Source organism: Phalacrocorax carbo, chromosome 3 (genome assembly GCF_963921805.1).
Source record: "Phalacrocorax carbo chromosome 3, bPhaCar2.1, whole genome shotgun sequence".
NCBI lineage: Eukaryota > Metazoa > Chordata > Aves > Suliformes > Phalacrocoracidae > Phalacrocorax > Phalacrocorax carbo.
Window position 1 is genome coordinate 71,731,026 of NC_087515.1, and position 17,090 is coordinate 71,748,115.

Consider the following 17,090-nt stretch of genomic DNA (forward strand, 5'->3'; position numbering starts at 1 on the left):
ATTCGAGAGTATCATCCTGAATAAAATGGATTAAAACATGGCTAATTCATGGTAGTTGGTTCAGGAATGGCTGTGAGTAAGGGAGGGCACAGTGACATTTTCCTACTTGGTCAAAGGTTTTGCTACTTAGAATGGGTCTCAATAGTCTCAAAAACAACCCATTTTCTCCAGATTAGTTCCTACTCCTTCAAAACAAAGTTTTATTCTAAGATGTGAGTATCTGGCATTATCTGCTATTAAAGAAACCTTTGTAAGACAGTGCAAATATTCCCCAGCTCTTGAGAATCTCAGAACACACTTTAGATGACAGAAGTATTTTGAGTATGTTCCCTCAAAAAATACCAACTGTCCTCACTGTGACAGTGATTTCAATGTGTCTCAGCTGCCCATTGACATCACACCTATTTCCAAATAAAGATCAGAGATGAACAATAATATTAATGTAGTCTATCAGTGTTAAACTTCAACTTCAGATTACCATTTTTTGGAATCAGTATTACAAAAAGAAAATTATAAAACACACCATTAACTTTTACCTAAACACTGAATTCTGTTCCTCAGTGTCAGTTCAAGACCCATTTCATGCCCTAAACTGAAGGGATATTTTCCAAAGCATTGTTTCAGACCAAAAAAGAAGAAAAGAAAAAAACTAAACAAAACCTTCAGAGGAGCCATTTCTATCATGACGGCCACTGCTTCCTAGAATCCTTTCTTGTGGGAACACACACTGAATACAAATAGTATATCAGAACGGACTTTTGGGGGTATATTTTGATAGCCACATAAGTTTTAAAGCAAGCTTTAGAAAAGCTAGTTTCCTAGTATTTTAGGTACCTATGTAGTGGACTTTCCATTAGCTATTCTGTAAGTACACAGATAGAGTAGTCTTCTATTTATTAGAAAGTAACTCCTTGACAGAAGGTGGTCCTTGATTCATCTGTTCCTGTTTGCTATGGACTACAGCTAACTATTGCCTCTCCTGAAATTGCTATACTCTTTTGCAAGCCATGTAACAGTTTTCTTCAGTAGACCTCTTTCAGTTTTCTCTCTCCCAGACATCACAACTTATAATACAGATTCATAGTAAATTTTCATTTATAGATGAGATGTATCAGTGACATAGATGACTGACTTGCCACAAGCACTTATTTTTGTTTTCTCCTTTTGTTAAAGGAGGAATTCTGTCCCTCTGCTTTTTAGCAAGGTTTTTTCAATAGTTTTTTTTTTTTACTGCATAATTCTTGTATAGAAATTTCTGTATTCTTGTTGGCTAAAAATGCCTTTTTCTTCTGTCTCTGGTGAGACAGTTGGGACCAGTTCTCTTTGATATGACTTATCCATATATATATTCAAACTGTATCCATGTGGTGATCTCCATATCTGCATGCTGTAATGACTGGATAGCTCCGTATGGAAGACTTGGCAAACTTGTGATGTGAGATACTCTTGCACTATAAATTGTGGAGTGTATATTGAATTATTGCTAGAACTGCTTTCATTTTCAGAGGCTGTAGATATTAGCTTGTTAAGACGCACAAAGTTGGTCCTACCTCCACCTCCAGTGTCAGGTTAGCTTGGAATAGAAGAAATCAAACAAGTCATCTTATTAATCATTCAGAGACGCACTTATTTGAGAGGTAACAGTAGTTCTGCCAGAGGAAGAACAGGTCTGGAATCTTCTTCACAGAGTTTCTTTACACTGGTACACTTGTCCAAGCAACAACAGAGGTATTTGTAACCTATTCCTTATCTTAGTGACTTTTAATATTTATTATGACTATCATTATTTTACAGATGGGAACAGATTTTTTTCTTTGTTTTTTCCATAACAAAAAAATAGTCATTGTTTTTCCCTAATCCCCTCTGAAGGTTTCGGGGATGTGTAGAGCTAAGTTTCCAAAAACAAATAACAAAGGGAATGCATACGGTGCTCTTGCTGCAGAAGGTTTCATGCTATTTAAAGATAAATGGCAACCGTTTTCCTCCAACCTTCATTTTGACATTTTAAAATATAAGATGTACCTCTCAGCTTATATCAACTCACAAGTATATCTAAATATCCCTTTGGCATCTCTTTCTGAAATGTCAGGTTTCTAAGATGAACAGGAAGGCAAAACTTCTTTTTACTGTTTTATAGCACCAACCTGTTTCCAAATAAGGGAAAGTATTACTACAGATCAATAACAAAATTCAGGTGTGGAGCCAAACAAATTATGGATTTTTCAGGGTGCTGTTAGTTTAGGGTAGTGTGTTTAGACTTCAGTTACACTCTTATCTGCATACTGAGAAGCTGGAAATGAAGCATTTGATTTTTAAACAAATCTTAGCATTTTTAAAAGAAAATGTAAAACACATATCAAACTGAGGAGTTATTTCAAAGAGAAAAATTTAAATGTCCAACTTCCAGGTTATGAAAAGGCGAAGTCTACTGCCTTTTGGAAAGGGATCATCTCAATGTCCCTTTGCCATGCTTGGTTGCTGGTATAAAGTGCATTAATAGGCACTTTTCTTGTTCTTATAACTGTACTTCCTGCAGTCTTGATTTTATAGAAGTAATTTCTCCTGTGTTGATTATTGTTAACCCCTGTGGTCTGCTAAGTTCTCAAGAAATTACTACACAAAGTGATATAGCTGTAAGTAAAATGATCTATAAAATTTCCCAATAAAATCTGCTATGTTTTAAACCTGGTCCTTAGGGCTTCCCTTACTTTTCTTTCTAAAGTAATTTCAGGTATGAATTATTGCAGAGAGGCTTGCAATACAATCAGTCATATAAGACTATTTCAGCAGTCTCAACAACACAGACTGCTAACTAACCAGTAATCCCTTCTGTGTCTGTTGTACTTGAATAATCAGAATAATGTAGAAGCTCTTTAAAACACATACACACACAAGAAACAACCACACAGAAACAGAAGGTTAAAGGTCTTATTGGCGTAATGCTCTTTATAAGAAATTCTGGAAGGAGGTGAAGGCATTTGTTACACTTCCTCACAAAGGTATATGAGACAAATTTTCCTATGAAATTCAAACATATAAAGAAAGATGGAAATTTGGCTCCAAGTTACTGAAGTTCAACTTCTCCAGTGATTTTGGACTCATCTTGTCTGAATTTTCAATGAAATGTGGGCTCCTAAATCCTGCAGACATCTCCTGATCTAACTGGGCTCTCTGAAGTCAAAGATTAGAAGTACATCATCTGAGAGGGAGTTAAATTATTTTACTGCTAATCGTATTTTAAAACACAGTGTAATGACTGAAAATGGTTTCCACTTCCCCTCCTTGAATTTCTCAGTTTGCTTCAAGACATCTGTACAAATAGATAGAATTCTTCTTCCTCGTATGTAATTTATCTAATACTACAGTTCATACCTTGGCCTATTCCAGAACCAGTAATAGCTAGTATTAGTATTTCTTCAAGGGGATCCAATGGTGCATTCCCTAAAATGCAGATGTTGCCTATTAGGTTCACAAGCATGAAGGTGGTGGGTTGGGTTTTTTTGGGGGTGGCCAGTGGAGGGGGGGAAGTGTTCTCAGTTACATGTTGCTACCGCAAATTGAATTTCCCAGCTGTAGAAGACTTCCCTCTGTACTATCCCATTCTACACTCTGAGCTTTTCCAGACAAACCATCCTTTATTGCTATACTTGGATTTCTCTCCTTGATCAGAAGCGCTCCCATGGGGGTGAAGACCAGCTTGCCCTCAGGGGATTCTGACTCGTTGCGTACAGCAATGGTCCAAATCCATCATATGAATCTGCATGGCAAGGAGTTAACCGTGCATGCCGACTTGTTGCATGAGATACAACCATTCCTTTATATATACAAAAGTATCTTTAAAGTAATCACTGTAGCTGTCCTCAGAAAAAAGCAAAATGAGAAATAAGTATTCAAATAATTGTAGCTAGGTGGAAAATGTGCAGTTTGGAAGGATTTGGTTTGGTATTCTTGGAGTATGATGAACAGCTGCTGTGCTTAAGCTGATTAATTATTTCAAAAAGTGATTTATACCAGGTAAATGATGCATAATATAAGAAAAGCAAAAACTAGTAAGAAACCTAGATAAAAACATTGGAGCTTCATTTCTGAGTTTTCCATATTTCTTTCGTTAGAGTCACTAGCACTTCACAGCAGGTTTTGAAATATTGTGCGTTGTGGAAAAAAAATCCTCCCATACATTTTATATTACTCCTTTTTACTATAAAGGACATTTGCATAAAAGTAACAGATTTGTTTCTTAAAAGTTCATTTTTGCTTGCTGCTCCCTCCCGTTTAGAATCATCGCAATACTCACAATAGATTGACAGGAAACGGTTGCAATATCACAATGGAACAATTATGACTGCAAGTAGGGTAGAAACAGCAGGTTCTTAAAGTGGAAAGATCCTGTGTCCATACAAGTAACTTTGCAAATAAAGATCAATGGAGAAGCAATAACAGAAATAACACACTGTTAAGATGGATTTTTCTTTGACTTTGATATTTATTTTGTATTATTTGATGAAAATAAGGTCAGCAATAACACAAGAACAACCAGCATGTCAGAGGATTGGTCCAGCTGGTGCATTATCTTGTCTTCAGCAGCAGCCACTGGCTGAGGAAAAAATATAAGTTCAGACATTAAACGCTTGACCCCTGCCCTGCCAGAATACTTACTTGGCATGTAGGGATATGAAATAAGAGAAATTCCTGAGATGGAGATTATGTCTTTGTGTTCAAAAGTCCTTTTTCCTTTCATGTAGTTGCCCAGACCCTATCATAATTTGGATGAACATCGTTGGAAAGTAATTTTCTGTTCATAGAGTTATGGAGGTTTTCTAACTAGTAATAGTTAAACTATTTTCTTCAGAGATTCTTTACTTTGGGTTTTTTGCACAGAGCACATGGTAGTGTACTGTATTCTAAGAAAGAGTCATTATTACAATCCCAAAATATATATCACACCTTAGAAGACAGCTTTCACCTCATACTATTTATTAGTAGTAGTACTGCTATGAGTATTATTTACTGATACTGTATGAAATACATGTTTTCTTTGAACTAGATAATGAAATGGCTTGATAGGATGTATCTTTTATTTTACCAACTTCTTATTGAAATCGATGAGATCAAAAGATTGGTGTACATAATTTCTCAGAGGATGAATGGAAAAGATTAATAAAATTTACTTCTTTAAACTGTCAGATGCTCTCTATTGATCAAAAATAAAACCAATACAGATATAATAATAGAAAAGGAAATTAAAAAAGTACACAACACCATATGTAATTATAAGTGTCTTTTATGAATTCAATTGTTCAGTTAATTTTCATGCACTGTCCTTTCCATATTCCATAATCTCTATTCTATTTCTTTTGTTGTGTAGAATTGGTTGCTGCATAATCTCCAACCCTATTTTCCACATTTCATAAAGAATATTACATTTTTATAACTATCAGTCACCAATAAATCTGCAAATGTTCCCTCATAGGCAGTCCCAGTCCCAGCATTCTAAATCTTTAGCCTACAGAAAGACTACCCTTTAATTTTGAGAAGTTTGCCAATATGTACATGGTATGTGTTGAGAGGTTTTTCTTTTTGCACTTTAATTATATAAACTGTAGAGCAACACTTCAGTTCTCTGTGTGATAAATTTAGAAGTCTCTAAATTCTGGTATCAGTTGTGAAACTCCTTTTATATATTATTCCCTTTCAGTTATTCCAGTTACATTCATTCATTCTTTCATTCATTCATGTGTACGGGGATGTAGTATGATACAAAAGAAAAGAAATAGCTGAATGTCAGCCATCTCAAGAGAAGGTTTATGCTGCAGCTCTAAATAAATTAGCTTTTTTTTAAATGTTCACATTTCTGCTCAACAGCTTGCAGAAGATCCTTCATACTCAGAAGACCTACACTAGGTGCCTGCCACCCATTTCTGGGCTGAACTGTAAATCACTGCCCTGCTCACAGAGCCTGTTGCAGATAATGGTGAGAGAGAGGAGCTTTCAAAGACAAGCTGAACTTGCCTATTTAAGTTGTCTTTCCCTGTTTCTATCTGCCTTCCTCTCACTGTTAGGAAGAGTCTTGCCTTTATATAACCATGAATGTCCAATAGAAAGCGTGTGGCACGGTAGTGAATCTAACTAGGTTCCTAACCTACTGAAGGTTATCAGGACTACAGATTCTCCATAGTAAGTGGTTTTAAATCCACTGTAATCACATGATTTAACAGCATTCGGGGGAGAGCAAAAGGTTTTGGCAGTTGGACACCTCTTGCTCTTCCTCTGTGCTCTTCTGTGCTCTGTAACTCATGGTCTACTACCTGCATTTCTTGGCCTCTGCAGCTGGCTGGATAAGATGGTGGAGGCTCTCTGTTCGGGATCGTACAGTGGGTTCTGAGGGCCTCTCTTCTCTCTGCTCTGCATTTTGTTATACATAAATGTAGAAAGAAGGCAAAAAGCATGAGTCCAGTGAAGACTTTTCAACTCCCTGTGCCTATGGAAGTGCTGGGAAGTTGGCTACATGCTTATGATGATGTAAAAGTTTTCCAGACAAAGTCATTAGACCACTTCAGGAAAGAATATTGTTACTTATATTTTATAGTAAGCTACCAACTATTAACCACAGCAGAAATTTTGTCTTTTCTTTTCCATTTGTATAAGCCAAGGGTGCAAAAACCACAGCAGAGAGGTGAAAAGAGGAGGATGCCACAGTCAGGCATAAGTATCACCTGATCAACAGGCATAGGTATAGTCTTTTCTTGTGGTAGAAAGCATTTTCCCCGCATGGGAAAGAGTGATTATTGTGAGAGCTGCAGATGTCTGTAAAGTCACTAAGGGTGATGTGCTGGGCCTGAAAATTGCAGCAGATTATTGCATATCCATTGCCTAGTCCTTCACTGAAGGGTTCAAATCCCTTGTCCTCTTCTCCCTGCGGTACCCTCCTTACCATAGCCTGAGACTCCTGCCTGCCTCATCGCAACAGTGGTGAATTGATAAGGTCACCAGGTTAAAGCCCAAGGCTCGAGCCGGTTTTTAATGTACAGTGTCAATTTATACAATCACTCTTTCTCTATTCTGCTCCCTTAATTAGTATTTAAATATTCCAAGTGAAGTGGAACAGGTCGAACAGGAGCCATTAATGACCTGAATCCAGAATACTCTATAGTCTATTTATTGGAGCGTTCATCTGGGGAGAGGAATAGACAAGTCAAAATCTACCAGCTCTCTCATTTACAGCATACTACACTGAGGCTTCTCACATCCCAGCTGATTTGCCCTAGCAACAATATTATTATTTGAAAGGGAACTGCCTCTTTCTTTTACCAGCATGACTAGCTCTCTGCATTTACTATGCACAGCCTTAAAAAGGCATTTTACATTAAATATTTTACTTGATTTTTTTTGCGTGCATGTGTGTTGTTGTTGACAGAATAGGGACTGTAATACATAAAATAACTCTGAAAAAACATAAATACAGAAAATTACTGTTTTACATTTGAATGTGTCTGAATGGAGTAAGGGTACTTTTTTGTTTTGTTTAGAATTTTTGTTTTGTTTTGTTTTTCTTCTGGGGTAGTGGAAGGTATAATTGTTGAACTGTAAAATCAAGTGCCCATCTTAACCATGGACTCCCATGCTTATTATGCCTTAAGGAGAGCTCAACTCACAAATACAAAGGGTATGTTATCTAAGCTGCCAGGACTGCAAGCTCACTCTGGACTCTGAAAGTCACACGGTGTTCTCAAAGTTGTCACCAATTGTCAAGGTTTGTTTATACTCACAAGACCTTATGGGTCTTCATATTGTATCCTAAGTGACAATGCTGAAACCAGAGGAATAGTGAATACCTCAGAGTTTGAGCTGTTTGGAATTTAGCAAATCAATCTGTTGATGTAAAGGTGATATCTGTGACCTGATAGGGTAGTTCTGTGAGCATGAGAAATTGTGATGTGGAGTCAGAGGTATATATCCCTGGAGTAATCTTTTTATAGAAATGTATATACAACTTTTTAAATTTCCCATCCTCATTGAAAATCAATAGCAATCACAACCCAAAGTGCCAGGAGGCTCTAGCAGACATGTGGTGGTGGTTTAAAATTGGATGGCTGAAACTGTAGCAGCTTTCAGATGCACCCTCCGCTCCTGTGACAGATGTTGCGTCCCCCAAAGCAGGGACAACAGATCTGCTCATGAATCTCCTGATCCATGGCAGCGTTCATCTAAAGTAAACTGACCTGGATTCTGGTTGGCTGTAATACAGTCCATGAATTTTTCTTGGGAGAGAAGATGTGTATTATGTAGGTGGCAAGGATGTCTGGAGAAGTTCAGGAATCTGATTTTAACCTGTTGCTGAATTAACCCTGTCAATTGTAAAAGTGAAAACAGGCTCCATCAGCTAATTTCAAATCCACAAAAATGCCTGTCTTTCTCATTCCCCCACCGGGCACCTGAAGCTCCACTGACCTCTTGAGCAGTAGCTCTGCTTAACTTTGGCACTTTTCTGAGAACAAGGAGAATTGGTGCTGGCTGAATTATTGGAAACATTACCCATATGTAGGTCCCCTCTTTCTCTACTGGTCTAGCTGTGTAAATAGCATCACTGCAGGTTTGGGGAAGAGCTTAGCACTGGTAGGAGATGGACAAAAATGTGCAGAACGCCTGGGCACTACAAAGCAAGGAACAGGCAGAGAAAAGCATCAGGATAGCACCATGGATATTGCAATAACAGAGTGGTTGTAGTGGAGAGGGCAGTCATCTTGGTGTTATCCCCTCTTCTTTCTGGAGTAATGAAATTACAATGGTATCAATATTCCATCCACCCTACTTGTGACTATGTAGTAGCAAACAATGTATTCCTCAGGAGTCGTCAGATAAACTTCTCCAGCCAATGTTGTTTATATTAGTAGCTAGGGACATAAAAATCTAATTTCTCTTTTCAGTGGTTTAGGGCATCCTGCCTGGGTCCTTTCAGGCGGTTCAGAAGTTGCTGTCCTGTACATGCTGCCTGCCAGTCCTGTGAGGATGTCTCTGATATCATAAAGCATCTATAACAACACTGGAGACCTTTCTTAGGCACCTGAATCATACTGCAAGCACCTGCACTGGGAACCTCTAGAATACAACAGTATTTTTCTTAGCTTGACTTCCAGTCAAATTTGCATCAATAGCTTTTCACTCCCACCTCAATGAATGTAATGGTGGTGATTTTGTTGTATAACATCCTGAATTTTTAAGGGCAAATCTGACTTGGTTACATCGACAGCCAAAACCATGCAGTAGGTAACCTTCTAGCCTACTTGCACTTTGTCTCTGCAGTGTTACTCAGACCGATAAATTATGGGAAACTATTTTCTTCACCAAAGAAAGAACATGAACATAGCAGTCTGAATTTTAAGTGTTAGGTATACCAAATAGGAAGGAACTATTTTTACCTAGCAAGAGACCTGGAGCAATGATCCTTAGAATGGTAATTATATGCATAAGTCTATATCTGTATACAAACGTAGAGTTTTAATTGCTTGTATTGTAACTGTGCAAATATCTGTCATCAGTATGTCCTTGGAGATATGATGTGGTACTAATCAGATTTGTCAAGATAAGACAGGATATTTCTATTCTCTCTTACACAACATAAACTCTGACTGAAATCCCCAAGGGAAAAAAATGCATAATGTGTCATTTATGACCTGTTGGATGCACAACTTACTTGCATTTTGTATGCAGTAGGGTAACAAAATGCTATTGATTTTGAATTTGACTTTAGGAAACTGATTTTTATTGCTAGTTGTCACTTGGCAGATTTTTTCTCCTGCTGTGAAATGTTTGATCTAAAATTTGTTTGGAGAAATGGCAGCAGTGATGGTTTTATAATATTTTTTTAAAACGCGTATAAATTCTACCCTGGTAGATAGACATTATTCATAAGCAGAATAAACATTCTGTAAGTAAAACTAAATTTCAAATAAGTAACAAAAAACATGCAATATGCCAGTCTTGTTCTGCTTATACAACACTGCTCTGTAGCAGAGCAGCTTTCCAGATCTTGAAGCAAGGCACTGATCAGTGTCAGGATGCTTGTGCAGAGGCAAGTTTAAAAGGTAGAGCTAAGGTAAGCACACACATATTCAGTTCACTACATAATAAATAAAAGAAATGTAGAATAGTTCCGGGTATGAATTTTAACACTCTACAGATAAGATAGAGTACAAGTTAGGGAACTTCTGATACCAAAATCGCCCTTCCCAGTTCTCCAGATACATGTGAGAAACATAAAGGTCATTTCAGTATCACTTTAAAGTATTGTTTTCACTTTCTACAGAAAAAGGAACAAAACCAATATTCATTAGCATAACGACTGGAAGACTTGTTTGCCTTTTTTGGGGGGGGGACAAATATATGTACCTATGGATAATATCAAGGATCTAATCTTTTCTTCATTTATTTCTTTAAGAATATCAATATAGTGATTCTCAAACAGAGGCTACATACATGTTGTGATGGCAAATATCTGAAAGTCTTCAACAGCCTTGTACCTTAGCTCTAATGATAGTTTCCAAATGCATATGTGGCGTTTTCCATGTGAAAAGAGAAACTAGATCTTTTTAGCTTTCTATAGAGCAGCTCTGTTGCTTTCCTTACCTCTGTAATCCTAGAAAATTATCAGCTTTATGGGTTGTATGAGCTGTGACAGAAGATAGGAGATCTCAGGGTGAGGAGCAAAAGTATGAGCAAACCAGGCTTCACCTGATTCCTTGAAATTTCAGACCTCTATGTGGGCAAAGGTCCCTGAAATCACTGACATTAATTTAGGAGAGTCGGTACCATCAACCAGACCAGGAACGTATGTAACATATCTTTGAATGTTTTAACAGTAGTTTACAAGCAGATATTGTAAGCTAAGCTAACTAGAGATACTGTGTTCTTCTACTGGTTTTGACTGTGGAGTTATGAATATTTGTACTATTGTTATTGTATATACTGGAAAACAAATGCCAGCCAAGATTGTTTAGGTTATTGCTTTCTTTTGCGAAGAAGAGTTATTTGAGAATTTTCAAATGTGGTCAGATTTCAGTTACCGTAATTTTGGTTTGTATCCAGAATTAACATTTCTTAATACCCCAGGAAAAAGTAGGTTAAGTCACTACTGTTAACTGTCCATTAAACAGCGAATGTGTGTCAACTGTTGACTTAGCTAGCATACGTACTCACCTTCCTACCACCCTTATAGTACCAAGCCCACGCTTTCTGGAATTAGGTCTGCTTTGGCACTGTAACTCTTGTTTCTTAGGAGAGTATTTCATTAAGTGAAAAAAAAGCTACAAACAAGGGCATTTGAAAATCAGCTATAAGCCTCTTTACAACTTGTAAAGATAGCGGAGATGTAAATTATTTGTGTTTCTGTTAGATGAAATGGAGTATATACATTTCTATTATCATCGATACGTGTCCTTGACAGCAGAATTCCAGCCAAACCTTGAGTAGAGTAGACACATTCACTCCATTACAGTCAATGGGGGTACACTTAATCACATCACCTGAGAATCTGGCATACAGCCCCTAACAAGACAGTCCTTTGGAGAGTAATAATATTTTATTCTTTTATCAATCACTCTCCTAGGTCTGTAGCTATTCATGGCAGATTAAAAAATGTCATACTATAATCAAAAAGGCCCGTCGTGGCTAAATAGCCACATCATGTTTCCTCCCAAATTAACTTTACGAAAAGTGGCCCCAGTTCAGGAAAAACTCCTTCCAGAAAGCAAAAGAATCTGTCTTTAACAGTGCAATATTTACATTTATTTTAAGTATTCTGATTACACAGCAATTTCAAAACAACCCTTATATTCTCGATTTTTAGGCTCCAAGTGTTACATTCTATTTCCTCTGCTTTGACTATTTGTCTAGGACATACGTCTACAACCACGACAATAATAGATGGTAAGAACGGATCAGTTCCCTCATCATCCATGAAAGCGGGCAAGAAATCAGTTAAAGAAGACCTCGTGACAACGTTCAGCTCACCAGCAGCATGGCTTCTTGTTGTTGCTCTGATTGTTACCTGGTCAGCAGTAGCTATTGTAATGTTTGACTTGGTGGATTACAAAGCCTTTGCAGGTAAAATTCAGCATATTCTGTTTGACATCTTGTATATTAAAATTTAAAAATTTATTAAGGAATATGTATTATGTAAATATGCATCTCTCACTTTCTCAGAGCGAGCACACTGTCTCTGCTGAGTTTAACAAGAGAGGAGATATTGTGAGAAATGTCAGAACATATTAGTTTACACTTCATATGTCTTTATAATTTAAATCTCTTCACTTTTCAGCCCATCCTCATCCTAGAAAATGTGGACATTGATAGTAATATAATATGTATATGAGCATGTGTGGTCAGGCTTCTGTTTTGCAATTTCTATATAAAATTATTTTAAAAAATAAAATTAATTATTAATTCACATTTTCTTAAATATATTTTAAAATCTTTCATAGTTGTCTTGAGTATTGTGGCATCTGCTTACACAGTTCAATAGCAAGAAATATGCAAAAGATCATTTATAAACTTTAACTCTAAATTCATCTTCAAAAACCATAAACACAGAGGACCAGATTCTTAACATTAGCTAAGTCTTCAATCTTCAATAAGGTAATAATTCTAGCCCAGTTTAAAACAGGACAAACTGGCTGAACAAGATCAGATTTTGGGGTAAATATTGGTTATTGAGGGCAAAGATTAAAATGAAGGTGTGTCTGTGTGGTACAAGGACTGTGACTGTGGTTGAGGAATGGGAAGAAAAGGATGGGGAATAGAAATTACCTCATTGCTACTTGATTTTTGTGTCTTGTATCCAGCAATGATATATAGGGAAATAAAATAAACTAATTACCTATGTTTGTAAAGGGAAAAGTGTTCAGCAAGCCATTTTGGCAGCAAAACTTTTGTGGGGTAAACAGACTGTAATGACAGGGAAACCCGTTAAATGAAACAGAAAAGAAATTATTAGGGTCCTTTTCTTTCTTAAATAAGAACTCCAGCTCTAAAACTATCACATCTGTCACAATAATTAACTAGGAATTGAAATTCAGACTTGAGCCTTTTAATTCAAAACAAATTGAGTGGATGTTTCAAAGTTAATTTCCTGGACTTTATTAGTTTACTGATAAATCCATAGATTTTTGTCCTGCTATATATCAATATTGACCTCAAGATTTGCTTAAAAAGATTTTGAGACATAGGGCTTGAAAGAAACCGCTTGATCCTGGATCAATGGATGACATAGAAGCGTGAAATGTGAAGAAAACATATCACAAACCTCTGTTAAATTTTTTGCCCTTGTTTTCAGAAGGATTTCTCTTGACTCACAGCAAAACATAAAGTTCCTTTTGAGTGATCTTCCCAAAGCAGACATCAGATTTTAATTTGGACATAACGCATTTAATGTTACAATATAGTTGTAAACCAAGAGAGAGAAACTGCCATATTCTGCTTTTAATTTTCCATATTAACTATCAGTCAGTCAATCAAGTTCTTAATATGTTTTCAATAAGCAGTCAGGAACCAGGGCATAACTCAGGCAAAACTCCTAAACTAAGTGATTCCTAGACTGGCTGTCAGCTCGTACGTGCTCAATATACTAGTCAGGGTAATGTTGAACAATGAGAATCTGTATTCATACTGGGGACCAAAGGAAACTTTCTAAGCAGATAAAAATCTGATGTTCATGCTATATTGCTTAAATGAGTTTAAATCCCAAAGGTGATCATGGAAACTGACATTTTCAGACCAGGCTGTAGAAATAAAAGAATGTAAAATTTAATCTGCAAGATAAGTCCATTTTTTTGTGGAGATCTCTGAGAGATGATACTTTAGTATTTTGAGTTCATGAGTTTGTTTCTTTTCCTTCCCAAATATATTTCTGTTCATACGTGATTAATTAAGCCAGCATTTAAATCAGGTCTCAACAATGAAATGTTAAGAGAAGGAACTGCTGTGCTCCTTCAGACCAGGATTTATTAGACTATTTTCTATATTTATATAAATATAACAATGGCTACATAGCTCTTACCATGACCCCTGCATTTCAACTCCTGAGTTCCTACTCAGTCTGATCTTTCCAGGTGAAACTCACAGATTAATAAAAATTCCATGGAAATAGCTGAAGATTTCACATAGGACCACCTGACTGGAGCTATTGATACTAGAATGATTTTCACCTTTTAACAGTTTGGCCCTTTGCCTCCAGTGGATGTAATGCTGTCTTTTCATACAGAAAGTAGAATTTGGAGCATACTTTTATGTAACTCCTTACTAAAACCCAGTGTTATTTTTCTCTTAGGTTTGACACTGCTCTTTGAATAACCAGTACTGCATAAAAAAAAGTGAATAGCTATTTTCAGAACTGTATGTTTAGTTTTGCAAGCATGATTGAAATTAATTTCCTAGTTTTTAAATGTAAATGAAAGATGCCAAAGAAATTATGTTCAACTGTATATTTTTTAGTCTATAAAACACAGAATATTCAGTGTATTTTTTCCTTAAATACCAATTTGCCTTTCCTAAGTCAGTGTGTTCAGCTTCTTTCCCATTTCTTTACCTGAAGATCCATGAAGTTCAAGTTTAGAAAGTATGCATAGCATATGAATGAGACAAGCTGAGAGAGCTGAACTGGGTTAGTCTAGAGAAGAGGAAACTGAGGGGCGACCTAAGAGCAGCCTGCAGCTTTTTGAAGGGCAGATACAAAGATGACAGATGACAGTTACCAAGATGATGTTCTTCTTGTATCAAGTGATATAACAAGGGGGATATAGCCAGAAACTGCTGCCTGAGAGGTTCATGTTGAACACTGCGGGGGAAAAAGTCTTTACCAGGAGGGCAGTGCAGCACTGAAACAGGTTGCTGAGAGGGACTGTGGATTCTACATTCTTGGTGGTGTTCAAGATTTCACCAGAGGGGCATGGCTGGCCAGATCCTTTGTTGGCAACAGTTCCTCACTGAGAAGGATTGGACTAGATGAATTCTAGAGATACCTTCTGATCAAGATCTATGTGATTGCAAGATTTCATTAAAACATCTGTTAGAATCACACGAGGTATTTAGAAAGCATCTAGCCAGAGATCTCAGTGGAGACACAAAGATAATTAAGGGAGAGATACTCTCATCCTCACATATGAGGAGTGGATTCATGGACCGTTGTAGTCAGGATTTCACTCACTCATTCGTACAGTTAATCCTGTTGATTTTCATGCAGGTGTTTCACACTGTTTCTATAGTGGGATGACTTAAAAGCATACTATGCATACTAGCATACTGTGCCAGATTTGCAGGAAGCAAGGACCTGATCTGGAGGAGCACTGAGTGAAAATGTGCCACACACCTCCACACTGGGGCTGGCTCTAACCTATGGGCTCCCACCAGAGACTTCCACCATGTTTTTGTGCCAGAAATTATCATCTCCATAGGAGAGCTGCTAGCAGTGACTGTACTGCAGAGGACTGACTGTAGCAGAAAACAGGAGTGGGTTGACATTGTAAACCAGGCTGGGAACTGTGTGGCTGAGGAATACACACAGATTTGCTCCTTCTGATTACACCACAGAGCTGCTAGCCTCTGGCCAATAAAGGAAATGTAATGCTATGAGTTTACCTAGATTACACAGAGATTTGTAGAGCTCAGTAGAAACAAAACACATCAGCAGAGTAGGAAGTATTTTAGACCTGAACTCAAGGATTGTTTTCTTATTTCAACAATTAACAATTTTGCTCTCATTATCTTAAAGGCAAAGAGTTACAAAAAGACTTAAAGTATTAGTATATGTGTTTTAGCTCTTACGTATTCTTATATTAGTATAAACTTCACGTTGCCTTTATGATTACAGAGTGCCAATCCATAGGTTTTGCTTCTTGATTACTATGGTTTCATGTTCTTTTAAAAGTAAACTATCAAGTTTGGAAATTTTGACAATTTGTAAAAGATTAAGTTTGTCCCAGAAGTAACTGTATGGAAATGAGGTATTTGGTTTCATCCTGAAACAGATGTGGAAAATTACTATTTGGGGCACCCTCTCTATTCAGGCACCCTCCTATTTGAAAAGGAGCCTTTAGAACTGAGAGGGACTGAGGGAGGATAACACGTAGGCTTTAGGTAGCTGAAGTTAGATGACATGTATTCTAGCTCCACTCAGAAAGATTTAAGATACATTTTTTTAATTCTACACATGCAGAACATGATTACTGTAAATTCTATAGTATTGTGTAGTATTCAGGAGGTGCTGGTTATGATATAAAGTATTGCAGGAGGACCTTGTATTATGGGGTGCATGTGTAAAGCTGTGCCTCCTTGGTGGTTATGTGCCCGTTTGTTCAGAGTTTAGAACAGAGATGGGATTTGCAAGTCAGCTTTGGCAGTGGAATTTGAGGAAAGCATGTGCCAAGAATTAGATCAGTGCTGAAATATTTGCCCCTGTTCTATCTACCCAGAAGAAGGGAATTAAATTTTGCTGTATTTCACTTCAGTGCGTTATGTTCATTCCTTTGAGGAAGAAATGAAAGGTTGCATTCCTATCATGTTGTATTGTACAACTATAAGCATGACTGAAATATTTCTAGCGTGGTATGAAGGAGACATGCCTTACAAAAGCCTGAGATAAGAAAATACGAATCTCATGCAGTATGTAATGTGTATAAATATGCAATAAGTAACATACCACTTTGGAAGATCTCTTATATATTCTCAGATTTTTCAGAAATGCAGAAAAAACCATTCGTTTTGGTTTGATGTTTGCTCTGTAACAGTTTGTTATCACTACCAGCCTTTGTGTTAGAAAATACACCTTGTTAATTGGCTTCATAATTCATGAATGTATTTCATGCATTTCTCGTACACATAACTGGATTATATATTTTAATTGGTAAAGGTAACTAAATAATTTAAGATTATTTTAGTCCTAAAGATTGATTGCGCAGGAATCCACATTTGCTAATGGGCTAATAAAGTGTTCAGAATTCTCTGCCATCTCTGTGACCAATTACAGCTAATTAACACCACCCTAATTTCAGCTCCAGAGTGTTCAATATTCAGAGTAAATTGATAGTGATTTAGCCAGTCAC

The 17,090-nt window shown here is 36.9% G+C and overlaps 1 protein-coding gene across 1 annotated transcript in view; it reads left to right on the forward strand.

The window, feature by feature from the left end:
• The window catches only part of TRDN (triadin), a 230,491-nt gene that overhangs the window by 18,086 nt on the left and 195,315 nt on the right, over positions 1–17,090 (forward strand). The window contains 1 exon segment of the mRNA XM_064447367.1: positions 11,890–12,099. Coding sequence (XP_064303437.1) covers positions 11,890–12,099 — 210 coding nt within the window.